The 21,495-nt window shown below is 34.2% G+C and overlaps 5 protein-coding genes across 10 annotated transcripts; 2 read left to right on the forward strand and 3 right to left on the reverse strand.

The window, feature by feature from the left end:
- Nucleotides 1-1,709: 1,709 nt before the first annotated feature.
- Nucleotides 1,710-4,650, reverse strand: LOC138337230 (protein FAR1-RELATED SEQUENCE 5-like). The gene has a single exon (XM_069286977.1). It carries the CDS (start codon nt 3,854-3,856, stop codon nt 2,282-2,284), a length of 1,575 nt encoding a protein of 524 aa, XP_069143078.1. The 5' UTR covers nt 3,857-4,650; the 3' UTR covers nt 1,710-2,281.
- Nucleotides 4,651-5,423: 773 nt separating this feature from the next.
- On the reverse strand, nt 5,424-9,646 carry LOC101264344 (uncharacterized). The gene is made up of 4 exons (XM_019214859.3): nt 9,145-9,646; nt 7,733-7,957; nt 6,998-7,556; nt 5,424-6,902 (listed from the first exon to the last, which is right to left on the reverse strand). Exons 3-4 carry the CDS (start codon nt 7,037-7,039, stop codon nt 5,925-5,927), a joined length of 1,020 nt encoding a protein of 339 aa, XP_019070404.1. The 5' UTR covers nt 7,040-7,556; nt 7,733-7,957; nt 9,145-9,646; the 3' UTR covers nt 5,424-5,924.
- Nucleotides 7,047-7,945, reverse strand: LOC109120715 (protein REPRESSOR OF SILENCING 3-like). Its single transcript, XM_019214730.1, has 2 exons — nt 7,733-7,945; nt 7,047-7,556 (listed from the first exon to the last, which is right to left on the reverse strand). The coding sequence occupies exons 1-2, from the start codon at nt 7,943-7,945 to the stop codon at nt 7,047-7,049; spliced, it is 723 nt and encodes a 240-aa protein (XP_019070275.1).
- On the forward strand, nt 9,602-15,098 carry LOC101264032 (RNA pseudouridine synthase 3, mitochondrial). Of its 6 annotated transcripts, XM_010325662.3 has the most exons (13): nt 9,636-9,794; nt 9,986-10,022; nt 10,149-10,215; nt 10,303-10,412; nt 11,256-11,602; nt 12,415-12,477; nt 12,644-12,802; nt 12,983-13,030; nt 13,119-13,199; nt 13,400-13,516; nt 13,680-13,781; nt 13,862-14,020; nt 14,560-15,098. In XM_010325662.3, exons 5-13 carry the CDS (start codon nt 11,276-11,278, stop codon nt 14,929-14,931), a joined length of 1,428 nt encoding a protein of 475 aa, XP_010323964.1. In that variant the 5' UTR covers nt 9,636-9,794; nt 9,986-10,022; nt 10,149-10,215; nt 10,303-10,412; nt 11,256-11,275; the 3' UTR covers nt 14,932-15,098. The 6 variants fall into 6 exon arrangements, with proteins under 6 accessions (XP_004243668.1, XP_010323966.1, XP_010323964.1 ...); XM_004243620.4 differs by lacking the exon at nt 9,986-10,022 and having other exon boundaries at nt 9,602-9,794; XM_026032015.2 differs by lacking the exon at nt 9,986-10,022 and having other exon boundaries at nt 10,303-10,433.
- Nucleotides 15,099-15,819: 721 nt separating this feature from the next.
- Nucleotides 15,820-17,897, forward strand: LOC101253005 (pentatricopeptide repeat-containing protein At4g31070, mitochondrial). Its single transcript, XM_004243859.5, has one exon. It carries the CDS (start codon nt 15,820-15,822, stop codon nt 17,629-17,631), a length of 1,812 nt encoding a protein of 603 aa, XP_004243907.1. The 3' UTR covers nt 17,632-17,897.
- Nucleotides 17,898-21,495: the final 3,598 nt, after the last annotated feature.

Below are 21,495 nucleotides of genomic sequence, written 5' to 3' on the forward strand. Positions count from 1 at the left end.
ATATGATCTGAGTTCAATGCTTTGTGCCTTTACACTTCATAAGTTGGAAATGTTGTTCATCTTGATGGCAGCTTCAGCTACATTAAGTGCAAATCTGTGAATTCTTCATCCATGCCCCTTTGTTTTTAAAAAACAAGTAGATTCTTACTTGAATTTCTTCCTTATTTTGTGCTCCTTGGCTCAAAAAAGAAGTATACTGTCACTTTGAAGTGGCCTTTTAGTTTGGTCACTTTTAAGTTATGATATTACGCTATGAAGTCCAATTTTGGGGATTGAGGTTTAGTTTGATCGATTGACTCTGTTGTCCATAACTCAATTAGTATTTTACTGGTTGTTAGGTTTGGTTGTATTCTTTGTTCAATTTTTTCTCTCTCTTTCTTTTCTTGGATGCAATCTTGTCCCCGGAACTAGCTGTACATTGTATTGTAGAAGTAGCTTATACTGTTGAAGTGTGATCATCTCATCTATAAGCTAAAAGTTACGTGGTTAGAGAAGGCATACTTTTAATTATTTAATTATTTAATTATATCATATCTCAATACGCCCCCTTACATGTGATTCTTTTTATTGGGCTAAATACCTGAAAATTCCTTACACTGTGCGACTATCTCACTGTTAGACTGAGCACATTTTTAATTATTTGATCGTATTATATCTCAATAAATTCACTGAGCAGTTGATTTCAGTTTGCGTTACTAGTTTCCTTTTTTTGGATCTACTCGAATAGACTTTCTAAGAAAAGCTTCGTTTTTTTTAAAAAATAATGTCAAGACAATTGAGGATCCAAAATAAGCTAACTTTTCAGGTAATATATTTAATATTACAAAATCAAAAACTAATTTAGCATATTTTTTATTTAAAATCATAAAATTCAAGAAAAAACAATTTTAGGGTCTGTTTGGAAAGTCATCCGATAATTGAAATTGATGTAATTATTATGATAGTAATTACCAATCTAGTAATTACACTAACCTGTTTGATTGCCACAGTATAATTACCTTTGTCATGTTTGATTGGATTAATATAATTACACAACTAAGTTTTAAAAGAGTTTAACTACTATCCACCGACGGTGGACAAAAAATTACACGGGCATATTATTTTTGGAAATATTTAATTTTTTTAATTAATATATTTTAATATTATTAATATTAAAATAAAAATAATAACAGAGTGTTATATGGTAACTTGAATTATAAATTAATTGTACAAATTTAATTAGGATTCTTATTTGTCTTACCAAAAATAAAAAATACATAATTTCTTGTGTTTTCTTATTGGAAAGCACTTCAATCCTTCAAAGAAAATCATTGCCAACATATTATTTTTTTTATAAGAACCGGTACTTGTTGCCATTGAAGCAATGCTAGCAAAATATTAATATGAAACTATTCCAGAAACATAAAGTGCAACAAAATCAACATACAAACTTATAAGAGTAAGCAAACAAAATCAAACACTATTAAATACGGCCCATGATTTAATCACAATTGCATGCTTGGTTACAAATTTTATTCTTTCGGTGAAAATTTTTTGTTGCTATACGTTGTTATTGCTGCTGCTATGTATCAGAGAGTGGAGTATCCTTGCTAACATATATGAAGGCATAAAAGAGTAACTAATTCACTATGAATAAAAACACAATCAACAAAAAAAACTAAAGCTAAAACTCTGAGTTATTGTATGTAAACTTAAAAGAAAAAAAAGTCTTGAACAAAAAATATCCCTGGATTTATATTCTGCCAAAGAAAGAAAACAGAACAAAATGAATTTTGAATAATTGTCTCTCTAGACATCCTTTATAGTTTTAAATTCCACAAACTCCAAGTCACCTTGTAGATTAGAAACCTCTTTGATATGGATACGAAGTTGCTCTCATCAAATCCTGAAACAGTAATTGTTTACAAATGCATATATGCTATAAATAAAATACATACAAGCGCAGTAAAATAAACCCACCATAAATGAGGTTGGATATGAATCAGCACGACTACTTTGCCCTTCAAAAGGTTCTGAATATGCTGAGAATTCCTTTAAAAATGATTAAATAAAAGAAAAATTTGTTAGCTAAAAAGAGAATGATACATAAGAATAAGTCTTAGTCAAAATTCACATAATTTATCAAAATAAAACCTTACCATTGTAGGATCTGCATTAATGATTGTTTCCCTGCTATTGAATTCCTTTTCAACATTAATGTGTGAACTGAAAATTAAGCAAATAATTGAAATATGTGATTTATTCAATGAATTCACATTAAATTAAAGATCAAACTATAAAATTACCTTACTCCTTTGCCTTTTTTTCTGATTTTGGTTTCTCTTTTTGATTTCAGCGAAGAGCTTCTTTTAACCTTCTGAGAACTTTCTAAACCACTTTTCATTCTCAAAGAACGAGGACGTCCTTTAGTAGCCACGCATGGAGGGTCAAGCAAACTAAATTTTTCTCTTTGTTCACTTGAGTTCAAATCATTATTTGACTCGTTAACTTGATCATCACAAACATTATCATTATCCTCATATGGAAGTTCATCAAGTTCTTTACTTAGTTGCAACAATTTCTGATATGTAAATTTATAATGTTTTTCTGAACGAGTAGCTCGTTCAGAGAGCCCAAGAGAATGTGTCATAATGTTATTAAACCATATAGTAGAAGACTTCAGATTATACGCAAGCGATCCTGCACTTGAAATGTCATTAGCTTTTTCTGTAGTTGCATACCTTGTCCATCGATCCAATAAATAACATGGTGGAAGCGAGTGAATCTGTTTCTTTATAAATATCATAAGCACATGTCTACACAAAATTCCCATGAACTCAAACTTATGACAAGAACAAGTAGCATTCTTTAATTCAAGATTCAACCTAACAATATATGTCGGTGTTTCTCTCTGAAACAAATGCACTTTATAAATATGTATCCCATCCTGAACCTCAATTTTTTCTGAAATAAATTTTTGAGATTGAATTAACTCTTCTTGAAATTTTTGAAATATTTTTCTGGTATATATTTTGGCTGCTTCATCCTCCGTTGGATATAATGTTTTCAAGATAGCCTTTGAATGCTTTGTCTTATAATCCTTCTCCCTTACTTTGTCATACCTAGCGTCAACAACTTTATCATATTGCGTCACAAATACACTCATTGGCGTACTAGAGTTAAGATAATCTTTAAAGTATTTATTCATACTTTCACTTCTTTGAGTTGTTGACATTCCAGCACAAAAAGTAGTTCGCACATATGCTGGAATCCATTTCTCGCGAATGGTGTATATCTTACGCAACCAAATATGCTCTTCTAAATTGTACATTTTCATTATATCGATCCAAGCAATTTCAAATTCCTCAGGAGTTGTTGTACAATGTAAACACTTACTAAACTTATTTTTAAAATCATCAAATGCATGAAAAACATGACTTAGATATTCAGGAATCTTCTTCTCAATGTGCCACATACAAAAATGGTGTGCACTATTCGGGAACACCTTTGCAACTGCATTTGTTATTGCAGCATCTTGATCTGTGATTATTGTACGAGGGGAAATACCAAACATTGCCTCTTGCCAAGTATGAAGTAACCACTGAAAAGTTTCTTCCGTTTCATCCCAAAGAAGAGAACATCCAAATAAAATGGATTGGTGATGGTTATTAACTCCGGTAAATGGAACAAAAGACATCTTATATTTATTTGTCAAGTATGTAGGATCAAATAGGACAACATCTCCAAAATTCTTGTAAGCTATCCTAGACCTAGCATCTACCCAAAAACAATTAGCTAAATGACCCTCCACATCCATTTGTATTGCATAAAAGAATCCTGGGCTATCAGATTGTCGCTTTTGAAAGTATTTCAACATCAATTGTGCATCTCCTTTCTCAAGACAATTTTACCTTTTAGTGCTCAAATAATTCTGAATATCTCGTCCAGTTATATTGAGATTCTCTATGCCTCCCGCCTGAGTAGTTAACACTGATGCGATTTTACTTGGACGAATACCAGAATTATTTAAGAGATCAATAAGATTTTTTTGAGCCTCTGATTTTTTTCTTTTTGATCGCAAGAATTTCTGACTATTAGGAGAAGCAAGTTCATGATTATGATTCAAGGCAAGCCTAGCTATAACCCACTTTTCTTCTTCTTTCTTTGACATATATATCATCACTTTGCACCCCTCTCTAGTCTCATCTCGTTGCTTATTACTCTCAAGACATTTTTTTGAACGAAATCCTTCTTTTGAACAAACAAACTCTTGACCAATAATGGATTTATCTTTTCTTGATCTACTAATTCGATTTTTTGCCCACACTAAAACCATTACGATGAGCATAATCAAGATAAAATTTAAATCCAGTATCAAGTGATTGAAATTCCATACCGATGTAAGGCTCTCTTAATTCTTGCTCACCTAGTTGAGGAACAAAAGATACAACTGCATTCATGTTGCTTTCTATATCCTCCAAGGAATCTTCAATTCCTTCTGCATTTTGCTCTTCTAAATTAGAGATTTCAAAAGTTTCCTGCAATACACAATTATTAGATATTAGACTGATAGGGTAAGTTAGCTTTAAAATTTTAAATATTTTTCATGGCTAATGTATTGAACTTCTTCAATTTGCTAAAAAGTTCTTAAACGTATTCTTTAAATATCTTCATCACTACAAAACATAAATTTCCTCATACATTAAAACAAGAATATTTCTTTGAAACGTTTATTCATGTTGCGAAAAAGACTTAATAAGTTATGTAAAAAAAGATATACGAGGAAAACGCTACCATGATAATTGTTTCAAATTGCTTCAATGGTGGATAGTTGGTTGCTTCAATGGTTTATGTAGAAAAAGAAGAACGTTAATACAACTAAGAAAACACAAGAAATTATGTATTTTTTATTTTTGGTAAGACAAATAAGAATCCTAATTAAATTTGTACAATTACTTTATAATTCAAGTTACCATATAACACTATGTTATTATTTTTATTTTAATATTAATAATATTAAAATATATTAATTAAAAAAATTAAATATTTCCAAAAATAAAATGTCCGTGTAATTTTTTTGTCCACCATCGGTGGATAGCAGTTAAACTCGTTTTAAAATAAATCAAATTTTGAATAAATAATATTACAGCTTCATTAATTAATGTATACAAAGTTTTCTTCTAGCCACAATGACAAACAAAATAATGAAACTCATCATGCCAAAATATTATTGAACTTATCATGCCAGCTTTGTAACTTCATATTTTATGTGCATCATTTTCCATATATAGCTGCAAGCGATGTTTTTAGAGAATAAGATAAATGAGCCACAAAAGTTTAAAGAAAGCACGTGAGATATCCATAAAAATCAATTTTTTTTACATAAATCTCAAGGTACCTCAAGTGAGTTAGAAATTGTATCGCACTACGCCAAGAATTTGAGGTTTGCATCTAGAAAATGTAACAAGTAACTTCTGAACAAGCTAAGTCTTAGTTTTACAAGTAAATGTAAAACATTTGTTACAACTTTGCAAGTAAGCCTGCCACCTTACAACACAGGGCTAAAAACAGAAGGATGTCCATGTATAATCTTCAAATGGAGAAATACAGATTCAAGAATGGCACAACTGATTACGAAATGAGAATTATGCACCTAAATGAAAAGGGAATTGGATCGTCTATGTAACTTGAAGCCGTCATATCTTACATGAAGCTATTCTGAAGTATCCACTACTTCTTCTCATTAGTCTTCTTCTTGAATGACCCACTTCGTGCTGCTTTTGTTTTCGTCCACTCCTTCATTAAAGCAGCACTCTTCATGAAAGAACAAGTTTCGTTGTAGTTAGTATCTCCTACAAGTGCTTGTTTTGATGCAGATACATGTTCCTTTTCGGGGGTTGGAGCACTGGCTTCATTCTTCTTTGTTTCTTTCTGCTGATAGTTGTTCAACACTGGAAGCTCTTTACTGAAATGAACATTATTCTGCTTCTCAACAGAAACATCTTGCGAAACACTTTTATCCATGCTGTAGATTTTTGTGCTTTTCCGGTCTCTCCTATCACTGGCAACTCTGGTTTTGGAAGACATAGACCAGGCAAAATTTGCGAAATGCTGAAAGAACTTCTGGTGGCATCACGAACCAATTCTGTCCATGAAGATTTTTGTCGCCATGCAGCACCTCTGACATAAATATCTACAGGGCTATTGTCAGTGGCAATTTTATCCAGCTCCTCGTGCTGATCTGATACTTTCTCTTCATATTCAACTTTATCCAGCTCTTCGTGCTGATCTGATGCTTTCTCGTCATTTGATAATTCATCTTCAGATTCAACTTTATCCAGCTCTTCATGCTGATCAAATACTTTCTCATCGTTTGATACTTCATCTTCAGATTCAACTTTATCCAGCTCTTCATGCTGATCTGATACTTCCTCATCGTTTGATACTTCATCTTCAGATTCAACTTTATCCAGCTCTTCATGCTGATCTGATACTTCCTCATCGTTTGATACTTCATCTTCAGATTCAACTTTATCCGGCTCTTCAAGGTGATCTGATACTTTCTCATCGTTTGTTACTTCATCTTTTTCGTCGGAGGAGAACTCACTAACACCATCAGAACCAGACTGCATCTCTTTAACGGGAATAGCACTCGGCAAAATATCCAATACACTGAATGAAGCACCACTATTAGCACTAACAAGATCTTTCCATGGAGACTTCTTTGGCAATTTGGCACTTCTATTTAATAGTTGGCTATCTCGTGTGACTTCCAAACTCTGCTTTGCTTCAGCTTTAGACAACAACGTATGTGCCTCACCATCTTTAACCTCTGAAGGTGCTTTACGCTTTCTGTTTGAGGGCATCGTCTTTCCTTGCTTTTGTTTATCCGTAGCAAGTCGTGATTCCTTGGATAGCGAATTCTGTTCACACGACACCCATAAAAAGGAAAAAGTAAACTAAGATGCTTATACCATGAGCAGGGAAAATAAAAAATAGAACATAACAGAATATGAACCTGAATAGCTGCAACTGCTTCCAGGGTTGGATCTTTGAACATAGTGTTTCTATCCTGCCACTACATTGATAATAAGGTTGTCATCATCGTTATCCATTTCTTGGTCAACAAAATCTTCATTAGCCTGAATAGCTGTCATTGCTTCCTGGATTGGATCTTTTACCATAATCATTCTATCGTTTGCACCAGCCACCATATTGAGAATGAGGTTATCATCATCTACCATTTCTTGGTTGACTAGATTCTTGTCATTCTGCAAATGATCAACTGTACCATTTGAGCTTTGAACTTTCTTAGATAATTTAAAATCCCTAGGGGTTTCCTCAGAATAGTTCTCCCTCTCAAAAATTCTGTTCAACACTGAATTCATAATGTTCAGCTCTTTCTCATCCATTCCACCATCCTTTGAGTCATAATTACAAAGTGATTTTTGCTTGTCCGTATGAGTAGTATCAGAGTGCTCTTCACAATCACAAAAATGGATAGATAAGGAAGGAACTTCCACTCGCTGAAAACTGCATTTATGCTTGCCAGTTCCTCTAAGAGACACTGGTTTAATCTGCACAAAGAGATTCCAGAAGCATGATTCTTGACGTAATAAAAAACATAGGCCTTACTAAAAGAGATTGAATTCAAATGTAAACCATGCAGTCACCTTTCCCGCCATACGTCATCTAAGAATAATTGTATCAAGAGAAGCACGTCATAACCAAGCACACGGAAAAAATGCTTTACCTTTCCTAATTTTGGGAAGTAAATCCGAATTTGCGCTTCATCCAATTTGGAGCCTTTCTTCTGACTTTTCAGGGAGTCCGTCCTTTCAGCTTCAGTAACAGGAAGATGGGTCGAAGTAGTGGCAAGTGTAGCATCTTCTTCCCACTCACGTTTCATACGAAGAAAAAAGTGTTCCTTTGCCTTCTCTATTCTAAGCCTCCCACCTTTCCACATGCATCAATTATACTGCAGATCAAAATTGGATTAGCACCACTAAGCATCAAGGTGATACCTTAGGAGTAGATTTTAAAAGGAAAGACTCCATTCACTTGCTGCAAATTGATTAAGTTATCCTAATAACAAATGTTTTGGACGGCAAAAGGTGACAAGGGTCTGCCTCGTCATAAGGCGAGGCGAGGTGCTCGCCTCGCCGCTCTCCTTTTGAAAGTGCGGCATCAATTAATACCAAAAGTTAAAATATGTAATTGCATATGTAAATAATCAAAATCTCAAAAGCAATAACATATTAGCAAATATTTCAATTCAAAAACTGAAAATAGATAGTACTTACTAAAAGTCTATAACTTGAATGAGAGAAAAAAAACATAACAAAAGTCAAAACAAAGGTAGAAGTGATTTTAAAGTCTGAAGAAGGAAAAAGAAAAAGAGGAAGAAGAAATATATATTGGTTAGACTTTGGAGTCGCCGGAAAAGCCTGGCTAATTGCCAGAGGAGTCTAGTCGAAAATCCCACAATTACCTTTTAACTTTTAAAATCCTAAATTGATCGCTTCTTTTTTTAAGAAAATACAAAAGGTGACGCCTTTCTTGCCTCTTGCCTCTCGCCTTTTGTCATCATGGCATCGCCTTTTGAAGATCGCCACAAAGCTAAAAGGTGATGAAGGGTCGTCTTGCCTCTCGCCATTGACAACAAGGTGATCGCCTTACACAACACTGCTAATAACGAAGAGACACTTTGATATTATGTGATACTAATGGTTACAAGGCCAAACGATGGCCACCACAGATAAACAACATACAGTAATGTCTTGCAGCACCCAAGGGAAGGGTGCAAATGTAATGAACACCTAATGAGATACTGCACTCACTGACAAGAGTTGGGCTGTTTGCTTCACAAAAACTCTAAAATACACTAGCATTCCTACACTCCAAACCTCTCTAATATGCTTAAGGAATTCTGTCACCTCAACTTCCATACATGACTAAATAAGTTAGGAGTCTTTATCCAGGTTCTTAACCTCCTTCTCCAACTAAGGTGCCGGCTACCATTCTTTATGTTATTCATCTTTTATCCTAGACTAGAAATGCTACGCTATTTGCACCAATTCTTATATCTATGCAATGAAAACAGACAATTTAGCATAGTACGCACGCACAACTAAAGTGAGATACGGAAAGCTTTATAGTTTATACCGTGCTGGAAAGTTTGGGTAGGGATTTGTCGGAAGAAGGAAGTAAATCCAAGTAAGCAAAGCTGCGGCCTTTGGTTCGAACGATGTCCATAGATTCCACTTTTCCGAGTTGTGGTGTTGAGAATGTCTTCTTCAAATCCTCAGCCGTCACACTTTCGCCTAAACCACCAACATAAATCTTACACTTTTCTTCGTTAATTCATTGCCTCCTTCGCCCGTCACCATCTCTGCCTGTGCCGCCATGTGCAACGCAATCAAGCTCCTTGGTCTGAAACCTAATGCGCTTTGTTGAGGAAAACGAAGGTGTAAATTACACTTCTGACACTACTACAGTATATTAAAGAATGAACCTTTTTTTTTTAACAATGGAGCTGTATTTTGTTTACTCTAGGGTTAGGGGCATTTTAGGGTTTTCAATTATTTTTAGTATTATTATTCTTTTACAATAATGATTTATCAGGCTGTACTTTTTTTAAAAGTCAAAAAAAACTTGAGCTAAATCTGAATATTTTTGGCATTTACATATTTTTATCTGTTGTTGCCTTTTGTAATTTGTGAATAAAAAGTTGAACGATCTCTTTAATGCCCTCACGTCTTCAAGAAGAGTCTTTTCTCCATAAACTATACTGCTCTTTCTTGCCCAGTTTACAGGTAAGTTCCCCCTCTGTTTTTTCCGTTTTTTTTTAATTAGTTGGTTTTTTCCCTTATGGATTTGAATATGGCCAAAAGAGAAGTAATGATGATGGTGATAGGCTGCTTGTAAGCATTTCATTTGTTTGATTTTACGAGATGTACAACTTTAATGTTGTGCTGACCTTTTTCTGCTTGATTTTTGTTTGCAGTTGTAATTGCTACTATTAAGTTTTTCTTTTTGTTTTGGTGAGATGGATTATTGTATTTCTTGAAAGTTAAACACTTGAGATTAAACCATTATCTTTTGGCTTTTCTTGATTGTGAAGATATGAGTTCCTTATGCTAAGCAAACCTTTTGAATTACAATTTCAGGTAACCACTTTTAACCAAAGACCTTGTACACATTCTCGAGGGCAGTATTCATGTCAAAGAATTCTTGGTATAATATAGATACAAAATAGTTCTACAATGTTGAATTGATACTCAATAAAGTTAGAGTGTTTTTTATTATTTACTATGCTGGCAGGAGTTAATAATACTTGATGAAATAGTCGAGGGGTGTGCAAGTTGGTCCAAACAGCACCATCAATACCTCATATAAAAAGAAGTTACATTTATAGAAGCACAACCCAGAAGGTGAACTTCTCATATTTTCATGTAGGACAAATCTCAATTGATTATTTCCATTTCTTTGTGTAGATGTGGATAAATCATACACTGTTGTATTACTACCCAATAGTTAGTGAATTTACCATTTCATGTATTTTAGTATAGTATGTGGATCATGTCAGTAAAGATTCTCAAGCAATCCACTGCCAAGTTCATATAAATAGTCAAGACATGCATAGGTATCAATGTTTTGGTTAATAGTTATGGTTCTGCACAGTTGCAGATGCAAAATAAACATTGAAGGAAGGGATTTAGTGTCTTAAACTTCTATCATGAGTAGTTGAGCAAATATATTTTTTCAGTGCCATAATCTCTCTCCAATTTCTGCAGGAGCATGAATGTGTTATAAATTTTTTTTAGTTTTGTTTTGGTGGAGGGGGAACGGAGCTCGTGGGGGAGTGAATTAACTAGAGAAGTAGCAAATATAGTATTTGACATTTTTCTTGGGTATAAGATAGTTGCTGTTCGTTGAGCTGTCTGGTTGGCTTGTTGAGCATGTAGAGAAAATTGGGACCCCATATAGCTATTACCTGCTTCTACCAGGAAAACTCTCCAAGGCATGGAGTTGCAAGGTGGAAAAAGCGTATTAGTTCCCACGGAAGTGTTCTGAGATTTATGGCATAGTTGTATAATTGTTTCTAAATACTTGGTGCCACCCCCAGCTTTACTATGCTTTGAATTGGGTGTCCCGCTCAGTATTTTAACCATGATAACTGTGTGTCTTGTTTCTGTTTGTCCACATCCCTTTGGTTTTCATGTAGTTGTTCTACTTCTTCTTGTCTGGATTAACTCAATGTTCTTATAATCCAGATGCTAAGGTCTAGGATGTGATGAGGTGGAACAAAGATGAAAGTCGTTGCTTACTATTTCTGGTCAGGCGCTTTTCTAGATCTGTGGGCCATTCTGCACAAGCATATCGTTGTGAACCTGTGATTCGAGTGTCAAACAATATTACACATTTAGGCCGTCAAAAGGATGGTGTAAAACCTAGCCAGCTATTGTCTTTACCTCCATTTCCTGGCTGTCCTTTGCCAGGAAAGAAAGTGGCCACCGGTCCTGACCAACCATCTTGTCATGTTACTGCCATTAGCTGGATCAAATACTACTTTGATGAGATACCAGGCTCGGTCATCCAATCCCATTTTAATAAGGGCCTCGTAAGTATTCTTATATGTATTCCTTCCCCTATATGAGTTATTGTGATGTTTCTTCAATTAAATCTCCACCTAGTCAATGCATGGTAGTTCCGTTTTCTGTGTTTATTAAATTACATTCCTCTCCTAGGGATTCCTGCAACAACTAGTAAGGGTTCAAATCCCAACAGAGATAAACTACTAAGTGATTTAATCACTAGATGGAAAGAAATCACCTAGAAATCACAGGTCTTGTTGGGACAGAGTTACCGGTACTTGTGCTGGTGGGAGGTAGCAGCCTAGCAGGTATCTTATAAAATAGTCGAGGTGCATGCAAACTGGCCTGGACACCACTGTTATTACTGTTACCAAAAAATGTTGCTACGTGTTTAATGTTAGCATAGTGCTTGTGACGAAGTGTTATGTAGAGAGACTTAAACAACATGCAAGTCACAAGGGTCAGTTTTTGGATAACTAATGACAATTTCATTTGAACACTGATCAATGACATATTATTCATCATCCTATAGTATGTCAACTTGCAATTTTCTTGTTCTTAGTCTTTATATGTGCTGATGGCTAGTTCGGAAATAGTATCTGACTTAATCTGGTCTGATTTTACTATATCGTTTTATCACCACAACATCAAGAAGAGATATATTATTTCATAAGGTAGAGTAAATCTGTTACATGTGCATCTGTTTGGTCCTCTTCTCCTACGGCTAAAATATGATCTTTATCTTACCCTTTTGAAGGGTCTAATGGCTATACTGTCTTGAGTTTGCTGTAATGAATATGAATATAGCAGCAGTAATCTTATTTCTCTTTATTTACAGGTGCAGTTAGAGTTAAATGAGTTATTTACAAGCAAGGAAGGACAAACTAGATTGTTGAGGAAGGTATTGATACTTGTATGAGTCTAGCAGTATAAACTTCATTTTGATGTTAAAAGTATACAAACATCAAGAGACAAGGGGCTTTTTCAATTTGTTTTTGGACCCTGTGCTACAAGCCTCCAACTCCCAATGGATTCCCCTATCTTATAATTTCAGAATGAATTTACAGATTAAGCATTCCGAGGTCATGGAAGTTGGTGCAAGAATTCATGTGCCCATATCTGTTGCTGAAACAAGAATATCAAAACGATATGATGTTATACCTAGTGGCACTTTGTATCCTAATGCTGATGAAATAGCATACTTGCAAAGGCTTGTATTTTACAAGGTATATGTTCATTTATTTGATTCTTCTCTGTAAATTTTACATTTGATTTCTACTATTTCTGGTGATAAAAGATTACACAGCTACTGTGGTTGCTTTTTCTGCTTCTTAAGTTCATTTGGTGGAGCTATGCACCAAAGGTTATTCGTGTTTCCTGTAGTTTATTGATTGTTCAAATTGTAGGATCCCGCCATACTTGTTCTAAACAAGCCCCCTAAGCTGCCTGTAAAGGTTTGTTTCTAGGTGTTCTTTATTGCATGATCTTGACTAGCACATTCTTCAGCCCTTTTTTCATTTCTGATTATTAGACTGATTACAGGGAAACCTTCACGTGCATAATAGCATGGATGCCTTGGCAGCCGCAGCATTGTCTTATGAATATGATGAGGGTCCTAGGCTGGTAAGTAAGCATAGCGAATATGCTATTAAATAAACGTTGAAGATCTCTTCTAATTTTTCTGAAGATATCCTGGTGCATTTAGTCAAAAATAGGAGTTATATTTGCTGGTGAAGAAGCAATTGTGGTGGTTGGACATTTAAGCTGTTGACGTTAATTTGGAATTATGTTCAGCTTTGGTGATTACTGCATATATTGTCAAGGTACATCGTCTTGATAGAGAGAGCAGTGGCCTTCATTTAATGGGAAGAACGGAAGAAAGTATCTCCCATCTTCATTTATTGTTCAGCAACACAAAAAGGTCCAAGTCCCTATCTAAGGTACTTAATCTACAACCTATGCACCATCTTCATTTTTCGTTTGGCTTTTCTTTCATTCCCTCTTCAAGGGAGAGAGGGTTGGTATGTTGTTGTGGGTGAGAATACCTGTTTTGACTTCACTAGTTAAGTTTTTTTTGATGCATAAAGCTCTGACTGTCATCAGGCATGGAATGATGCATGTGGGTCAACATATCAGAGGTATTGGGCGTTGGTAATAGGTTCCCCCAAGGTGAAGGAAGGCGTGATCTCTGCACCACTTACAAAGGTTTTCCACTTCTGTTTCTTACATTTGCAGGCTTTGGTCAAGTAGAATGACTGTTCATTGTGCTTGTTCGTTGATTTCAGGTGCTTCTTGATGATGGTAGAACTGAGAGAGTCATGTTGGCTCAACAGTCGGGATTAGAAGCTTCTGATGAGGCTGTTACCGAATATCGACTGCTTGGTCCAATGATCAATGGATGCTCATGGATTGAGTTGCGCCCTCATACAAGTAGAAAACATCAGGTTCCTTGGACCTTTTCCTTTTATGATCCCTGTAAAAAAACAGTTGAGCTTTTAAATTGTGGAGAGATGCATATCGGCATTTAAGTTGCGATCCCTATGAAACCAGTGGTTCTTCTAAGTTGTGGTTATGTAAGTTGTGGAAAGATGCATAAAGTTTTTTTCTGAATGTAGTCCCTAAGTTAGGACCATTAGTAGGTCCAAGTAGAAAAACTTGTTTGATGAAACCCAAAATGAGAGCAAGAGGAACTGATGAAGATGCTTCCATAAATCAGTATTAATGAATTATGATGAGTATATGTCTAGCATGTTGTTTTTTCCACTATTATAAGCATCTCAACTAGTGAGGATAGCCAATACAAACGACAGCATTAAGTGTGAGGAAGATGCTGCTTTACTACTGGAGATTTCGTGTGCGCCTATCCTGTGTTGGATGCCCAACTCAACTGTAACTGAGAAGACCATATTTTTCTTTCTGCTTGTTAAAAGTTGGCAAGGGAAGAGAATAGGGAAAAATTATACTGTTTTCTGTTACTTTGCAGCTTCGAGTTCATTGTGCTGAAGCCCTTGGAACTCCAATTGTGGGCGACTACAAGTATGGTTGGTTTGTCCATCGCAAATGGAAGCAGATGCCGAGAGTAGATGTTGAGCCGATAACAGGTAAACCCTACAGATTAAAGAGGCCGGAAGGTTTGGATGTTCAGAAAGGAAGTGTCTTGTCTAAGGTCCCTTTGTTACATCTGCATTGTAGGGAGCTTGTGCTCCCAAATATTGCCAAATTTATTGAGCTTCACAGTCGAAAAACAAGAAAAAACACAGATTATAGCTCAAAACCAGATCTCCTCCGGTTTGTAGCACCGATGCCATCTCCCATGAAAATTAGTTGGAAGCTTATGTCCTCTTGCTTGATATGAACATAACAAGTAATAGCAATAAAAAGCTACTACTTGTTATGTTGTTGTTGTTCTACTTGATTATTTCCTCAAGCTAATATTGGAGGTTTAATGTGTACATATTCTATATTTTTTGGAAGAAGCTATTTCATATATATTTCTAGTGATGGATCTATCTTATGATACAATTCAATTCATCTTCTTAGATATTTTGATTAAAATTATATTCAAACAAAAGAATATCACTTTATAGATTGAATTAAATTAATATATTGTATACATCTGGAAATCTCAAATAGGAAAGATAAATGAATAAAGAATAGAAAAGACATAAAAGCACCATTAAAGTTATTTCGAATTTTTAAAAAGACACCTTAACTTTGCGGACATCCTATTACCCCCTTAAACAATTTCAAAGTATTGTAAATATCCCATTTTGTGTAATACATTCTCTCTTTTGTTAGTTGTAGAAAGTTATTGCTTTAAAATAGAAAAATATATAAATGACCCGATATCAAAAAAATAAATGAAATCTCACACTTTTTGTTGATAGGACATCTATCATAATAAAAAAAAAGTTCTTACGAATAAAGCGAGAATTCAAAGTCAACCAACTAAACTAATTAAATTCTCCCATTAAGATTTATTCATTTCAATATTTGAAATGTTTATAATAATTACTTTTGATTCAAATTAGTTCAAGTAAGCCTTAAAACTTCATTCATGTAACAATTGAGATGATGTATATAATTAAAAGTGATGTACATTTCAACTGATTAATTTATCCACTCCATACATTTTAGAATTTTAGATTATGCCCAAACTGTTCTTTTACAAAATTTAGCTCAAAAGTTATCATGGCATTTTAGACTAAGGTCTAAGGTGAACTGAAAATGGCCAAATCATAAAATGGGAAAAAGAATCAAAAGGTTCATATCAACTTTATCATCACCATTTTCAGAAGTTCACAACACAATCAAACAGTTGGTTGTGAAGGGAAAATATGATCAAGCCCTTGAGCTCTACACTGCAAAAGTTCACTGCTCTCATACAAGTAGCACCTTCCTTCTTCCTTCAATCATCAAAGCTTGTGTTCATGATCAATTATTTGGTTTTCAGCTTCATAGCTATGTCCTCAAAAATGGGTATTCATCAGAATCTGCAATATCTAATTCTCTTATATCAATGTATGCGAAATTCTTCGAAACAAAAACTGCGTACCAACTGTTTGATACAATGCCGGATAGAGATATCATCTCCTGGAATTCAATGATAAATTGCTATTATATGAATGGATATTTGTTAGAATCATTGGAGTTGTTTAAGGAGATGTATAATGTACATGGTTTTGTGCCAAAACCTGAGTTAATTGCTAGTGTTGTACCTGCTTGTGTTCAGACCAAGAATTTTAAACTAGGAAGAGCTATCCATGCTCTTACAATAGTTGATGAAAGAATGGAAACTTCGATTCTCTTGACAACTGCTTTGGTAGATTTTTATTGGAAATGCTGTGAGCCAGATTTGGCTTTTCTTGTTTTTCAGAGAATGGAAGTGAAAAATGAAGTCTCCTGGACTGCCATGATATCTGGATGTGTAGCTGAAAAGTTGCATATAGAAGCGGTTGAATTATTTCGTTCAATGCAGTTTGAAAATGTTAAACCAAATAGAGTTACATTGACTAGTCTATTACCAGCTTGTGCTGAGTTGAAGTATGGAAAAGAGATTCAGGGATATGCATTTCGTCATGGGTTTGACTCGGATGCTAAATTTTCATCTGCTGTTGTACACATGTATTCTGGATGTGGGGGAGCACTGCAGACTATAAAGAATGTATTCGATCGGTCAACTAAAAAAGATGTGGTAATGTGGACTGCTCTCATAACGAGCTATACTCGAAATAAATCTAGTTGTCGAGAAGCTATAAAGCTTTTCAATGAGATGTTGCTGAGTGGAATTCAACCAAATGATGTTACTTTATTAGCACTAATTTGTGCTTGTACTAATCTACTATCGGTATGCCATGGGCGAGGAATGCATGGATATGCTTTTACAAGTGGTCTTAGTTCACATTTGTTCATTGGTAACTCCCTCATAAACATGTATTCAAAATGTGGTTTTTTGAAGGACTCCGCTCAAGCTTTCCAGGAGATGTCTATAAGAGATTCTGCGTCATGGAGTGCCTTAATCAATGCTTATGGGACTCATGGTTTTGGAGATAAAGCGTTGGAACTTTTTAATGAAATGAAAGAGAGTGGGATAAAGACTGATTCAATTGCATTACTTGCTATTCTATCAGCATGTAATCACTGCGGTCTTTCTGAGGAAGGAAAGGAGATCTTTGATGAAGCATCAAAGGATAGAAGTTGCTCAATTACTGTGGAGCTCTATGCTTGCTACATTGATCTCCTGGGAAGGGCAGGTAAGCTAGAAGATGCCAGTGAGGTCATTAGCAGAATGCCTATTAAACCTACCAACAGAATTTGGAGCTCCCTGATTTCTTCTTGTAAATTACATGGAAGACTTGAAGTTGCAGAGCGTTTGGCTCATAAACTCGCCAAATCTGAACCTGAAAATGCTGCTAATTATGCTTTGTTAAGCTTGGTATATGCTGAATCTGGAAACTGGCCTGGGGTGGAAGATGTAAGGCGAGACATGAAAGAAAGAAAACTGAGGAAAAGCTACGGGTTCAGCAGAATCGAGCTAGATGACAAAATTTTGTAATCCTTCTGTGCAGATAACTCTAAGAAAGACAATTATTCTTCCTTTGTGCCATGGCATTCAGTGGAAGGGAAGAATATTGAGAAATGGCTAAAACTAGTGATAGGTAAATAGAACTAGATGCTCCTTCATAAGCAGGTTGAAGCTTATAATCTATGCGTTTAATTTTCATCGCGGAGCATGTTTATTTAAAATGATAATATAAACTTATGATTATGTACTTTAATAGTTTATAGAACTTATGAGTATAATTTAAGATTTAGTTGGAATATCAGGCTACACGCATTATGTAATCTGTAGTTCTTTTTTCTTCTTGGCTTCAAACAACAATCTTGCTTTGTAGTTTAATGCCCTTAAGTCCAGCTAGTAGAAAGAAAGGAAGAAGAGAACTTTCTTTAGTTCTTTAATCTGTTATATCTATCAGGGCAACTGGGAACATGGGATTTTTTCCTTTTTCCAAGTCATTTGGAGCACTCATGTCATGTCTTGTAAAAATCCTTTACAACATTAGTGTATTTTAAGAGGTAATAGCAAGTTAATTATTTTTACAAATGTACTGGGATTGTTGTGCTACAACTCAAACTTAAATCAAGTCATTTCTCTCTAAAAGATGTGTTCTTGTATATTATCCTATCCTTTTATGGATATGGACCAACTGCAAATCAAGAAACGTTACTACTAGGGTGTCAAAACTAAGTCCAACTATAGGTAACCCATTCATAATTTTAAAGATTTTGGCTCATAATTTGAAGTTGATTGAATCTCAACTCTTTCAAACTTTAACCCATTTTAAGAGAATTTTCAATTGAATTCAATTTAACCTTCAACCCATTTTAAGACTCTTTGTATGCATTGATGTAATGTATATTGCTATATTGAAGATATACGTTACTATCTCTTTATATTTTTTAGGATTTATCTATCTATATGTAACTTCTGTTTAAAAATTTTCTTAAAGTTTGAACTTCAAAATGTGGTTATAGAAATTAAATAACGATATAATGATTGAGATTAAGCGAATCAAGATCCAATCCCGTTTTTAAGCCCATTTGAGCTCAAATCTATTTTTTTGAGTCCAAAATAAACTTGAGTAGGTCAAGATTCAACCCAATTTCTATTTCAACACAATTGACTCATTTGACACCTCTAGTTACTTTTTTCGAAATGCACAATCATTTTTTCGAAATGCACAATCATCAAGGTTTCACGTGTATAAAGATTTACAAATTTTCAAAATATCCTTTCGGTCTCAATTTACATGATTGATATTTTGAGATTCAAATTATAATTTGTTCTTTTCGTTTGTAATAGAAGATTATATGAGATATAAAAGACAATGACATATTTTGAGGTACACTATTCATTTAAAATTAATTAAAAGTTATAACATTTATTTTGATGCCAGTTACTACTTTAATATTATTGTTCTTGGGTATGTGATTTTATGAATTCGACTCCTCTCCATTTTTTCAAGTTTCTAATTGGATTTGTAGCACATCACATTATAATTCTACTATCTTAACAACATATTATATTAAAAGTATTCTTTCAAAAAAAAATTTTAATGCATGATCTTTCTTTTATTTCCCTTTTAAATTAGGTGAAATAAAATAGGAAAATATGTGCTATTTTTTTGCTCACTAGTTAATTTAGTCTTTTAAAATACTGAAACGAAACTTTTGTATAATTTATATCAAAGTGATATTGTAGTTACAATATTCTTTTTCTTTCTTTATGTTAAAGAATGATAAAAGTCCCACATCGGTGATTAATGAGATGGGTAGACTCCTTATAAGGCTTGGGCAATCCTCCGGTAGCTTTCTTCTTTTGCACTCCATTCTCACCTTCCTTTGTGTGTATCAACTGTCATAGCTTTTTTCCACTTCCAACAATGGCATCAGCCATGGTTCTCGATCCAAAACCCTCACCGAAGCTACCGGCAACTCGACCTGACTTATCGTCACACGACGTTCCTTTCGAAAATGGCGAATACGATCTCTATGCTCGCCTGAAATCTCTACAGCGACAGCTAGAGTTCATCGAGATCCAAGAGGAATACGTGAAAGACGAACTGAAGAACCTTCGCCGTGAACATTATGGGCACAGGATGAGGTAAAACGGATCCAATCGGTGCCGTTAGTAATTGGCCATTCATGGAGATGATTGACCAGAATAACGCCATAGTTGGTTCAACTACAGGATCTAATTACTACGTCAGGGTACTCAGCACGATTAATCGGGAGCTACTTAAGCCTTCGGCTTCTGTGGCTTTGCATCTTCACTCGAATGAGCTAGCTTTTGAGGTGTGAGTTAGGCCAAGACCTAATTTCTACATGGTACAAGAGCAGAGCCCGTCTCACCCAATGTTGGGACTCCCAAAATTAAAATTGTCCACGCACCAGATGCTAAGCACTGGGCGTAAGGGGGATGTTAAAGAATGACAAAAATCTCACATCGGTGATTAATGAGATGGGTGGACTCCTTAGAAACTTGGACAATCCTCCTCCCTTTGAACTAGCTTTTGGGGTGTGAGTTAGGTCTAAAACCTAATTTCACACTTAAGAAACATCAATTTCAATAAAGATTTATCACAAAAAATTATTTATGTGCTGTTTAAAAAAAAGATAAAGTTCGCTCGTTATTTTAAATAGTTTTGATATTTTTCATAATTTATAGATAATATGTATATGTTACATAATTATGTATATAATTAGTATATTTTATGATTATTCAAAAATCATCTCAAAAAGAATTTAGTTTTAATAAAGTATTTAGACAATTAGTGTGGTTTAAATAATAATTTATATTTTTAAGTTAATTAGTTTATAATTGATATAATTATTTTATTTCATCAGAATTATGAAACTCATTAATTAATTATATCTTTATTCATCCTATAATTACTAATTAAGCTCAATTTGGCTATAATTGTAATCAAATGGAACAATATCTCAATCTCAATTCAATCATTTTCTTCAATTCCTCTAAAGGCTAATTTTAAGCCTTTTACAACTTTTTCCAGTAGCCTATTTTCCAATTTTCAATTCAATTTTGGGTAACTTTCACATATTGCAGACATAAAATTCATATTTGTATGTTATAGCAAAGTTTGCATAATTGCACTCCATGGCAAACGTATATATGTATAATTTGCTATACATATACAATTGAAGCAAATTGTATAAAACGAAGTGTATAAAATGAGAAAGAGAAGGATACTTGGGCAGAAAATTGTATAAACGAAGTGTATAAAATGAATTGTATAATAATAAGTGTATAGAACAATTATATACAATATGAATTTGTATAAAATGAGAAAGTGAGAAAGACAAAAGAGACTTGGGAAAGGAATATACAATTGAATCGAATTGTATAAAACGCAAAAAAGAGAGAAATTATATACAATTTGTATAAAATGAGAAAGTGAGAAAGACAAAAGAGACTTGGAAAAGGAATATACAATTGAAACGAATTGTATAAAACGAGAAAGAGTTATATACAATTTGTATAAAATGAGAAAGTGAGAAAGGCAAAAGAGACTTGGGAAAGGAATATACAATTGAATCGAATTGTATAAAACGAGAAAGAGAGAAATTATATACAGTTTGATTTTGTATAAAACGAGAAAGAGAGAAAGGCAAAAGAGACTTGGAAAAGGAATATACAATTGAATCGAATTGTATAAAACGAGAAAGAGAAAAATTATATACAATTTGAATTTGTATAAAACGAGAAAGAGAGAAAGGCAAAAGAAACTGGGCACGGAAGTATTTTTATTGTATAATTATAAAGTGTATAGGATGAAAATATATGTATTTGCATGTGTATATATAATTTTCTCTCGCTTTATACAAATCGAAACACAAT

This window comes from Solanum lycopersicum, chromosome 7 (assembly GCF_036512215.1).
Source record: "Solanum lycopersicum chromosome 7, SLM_r2.1".
Taxonomy (NCBI): domain Eukaryota; kingdom Viridiplantae; phylum Streptophyta; class Magnoliopsida; order Solanales; family Solanaceae; genus Solanum; species Solanum lycopersicum.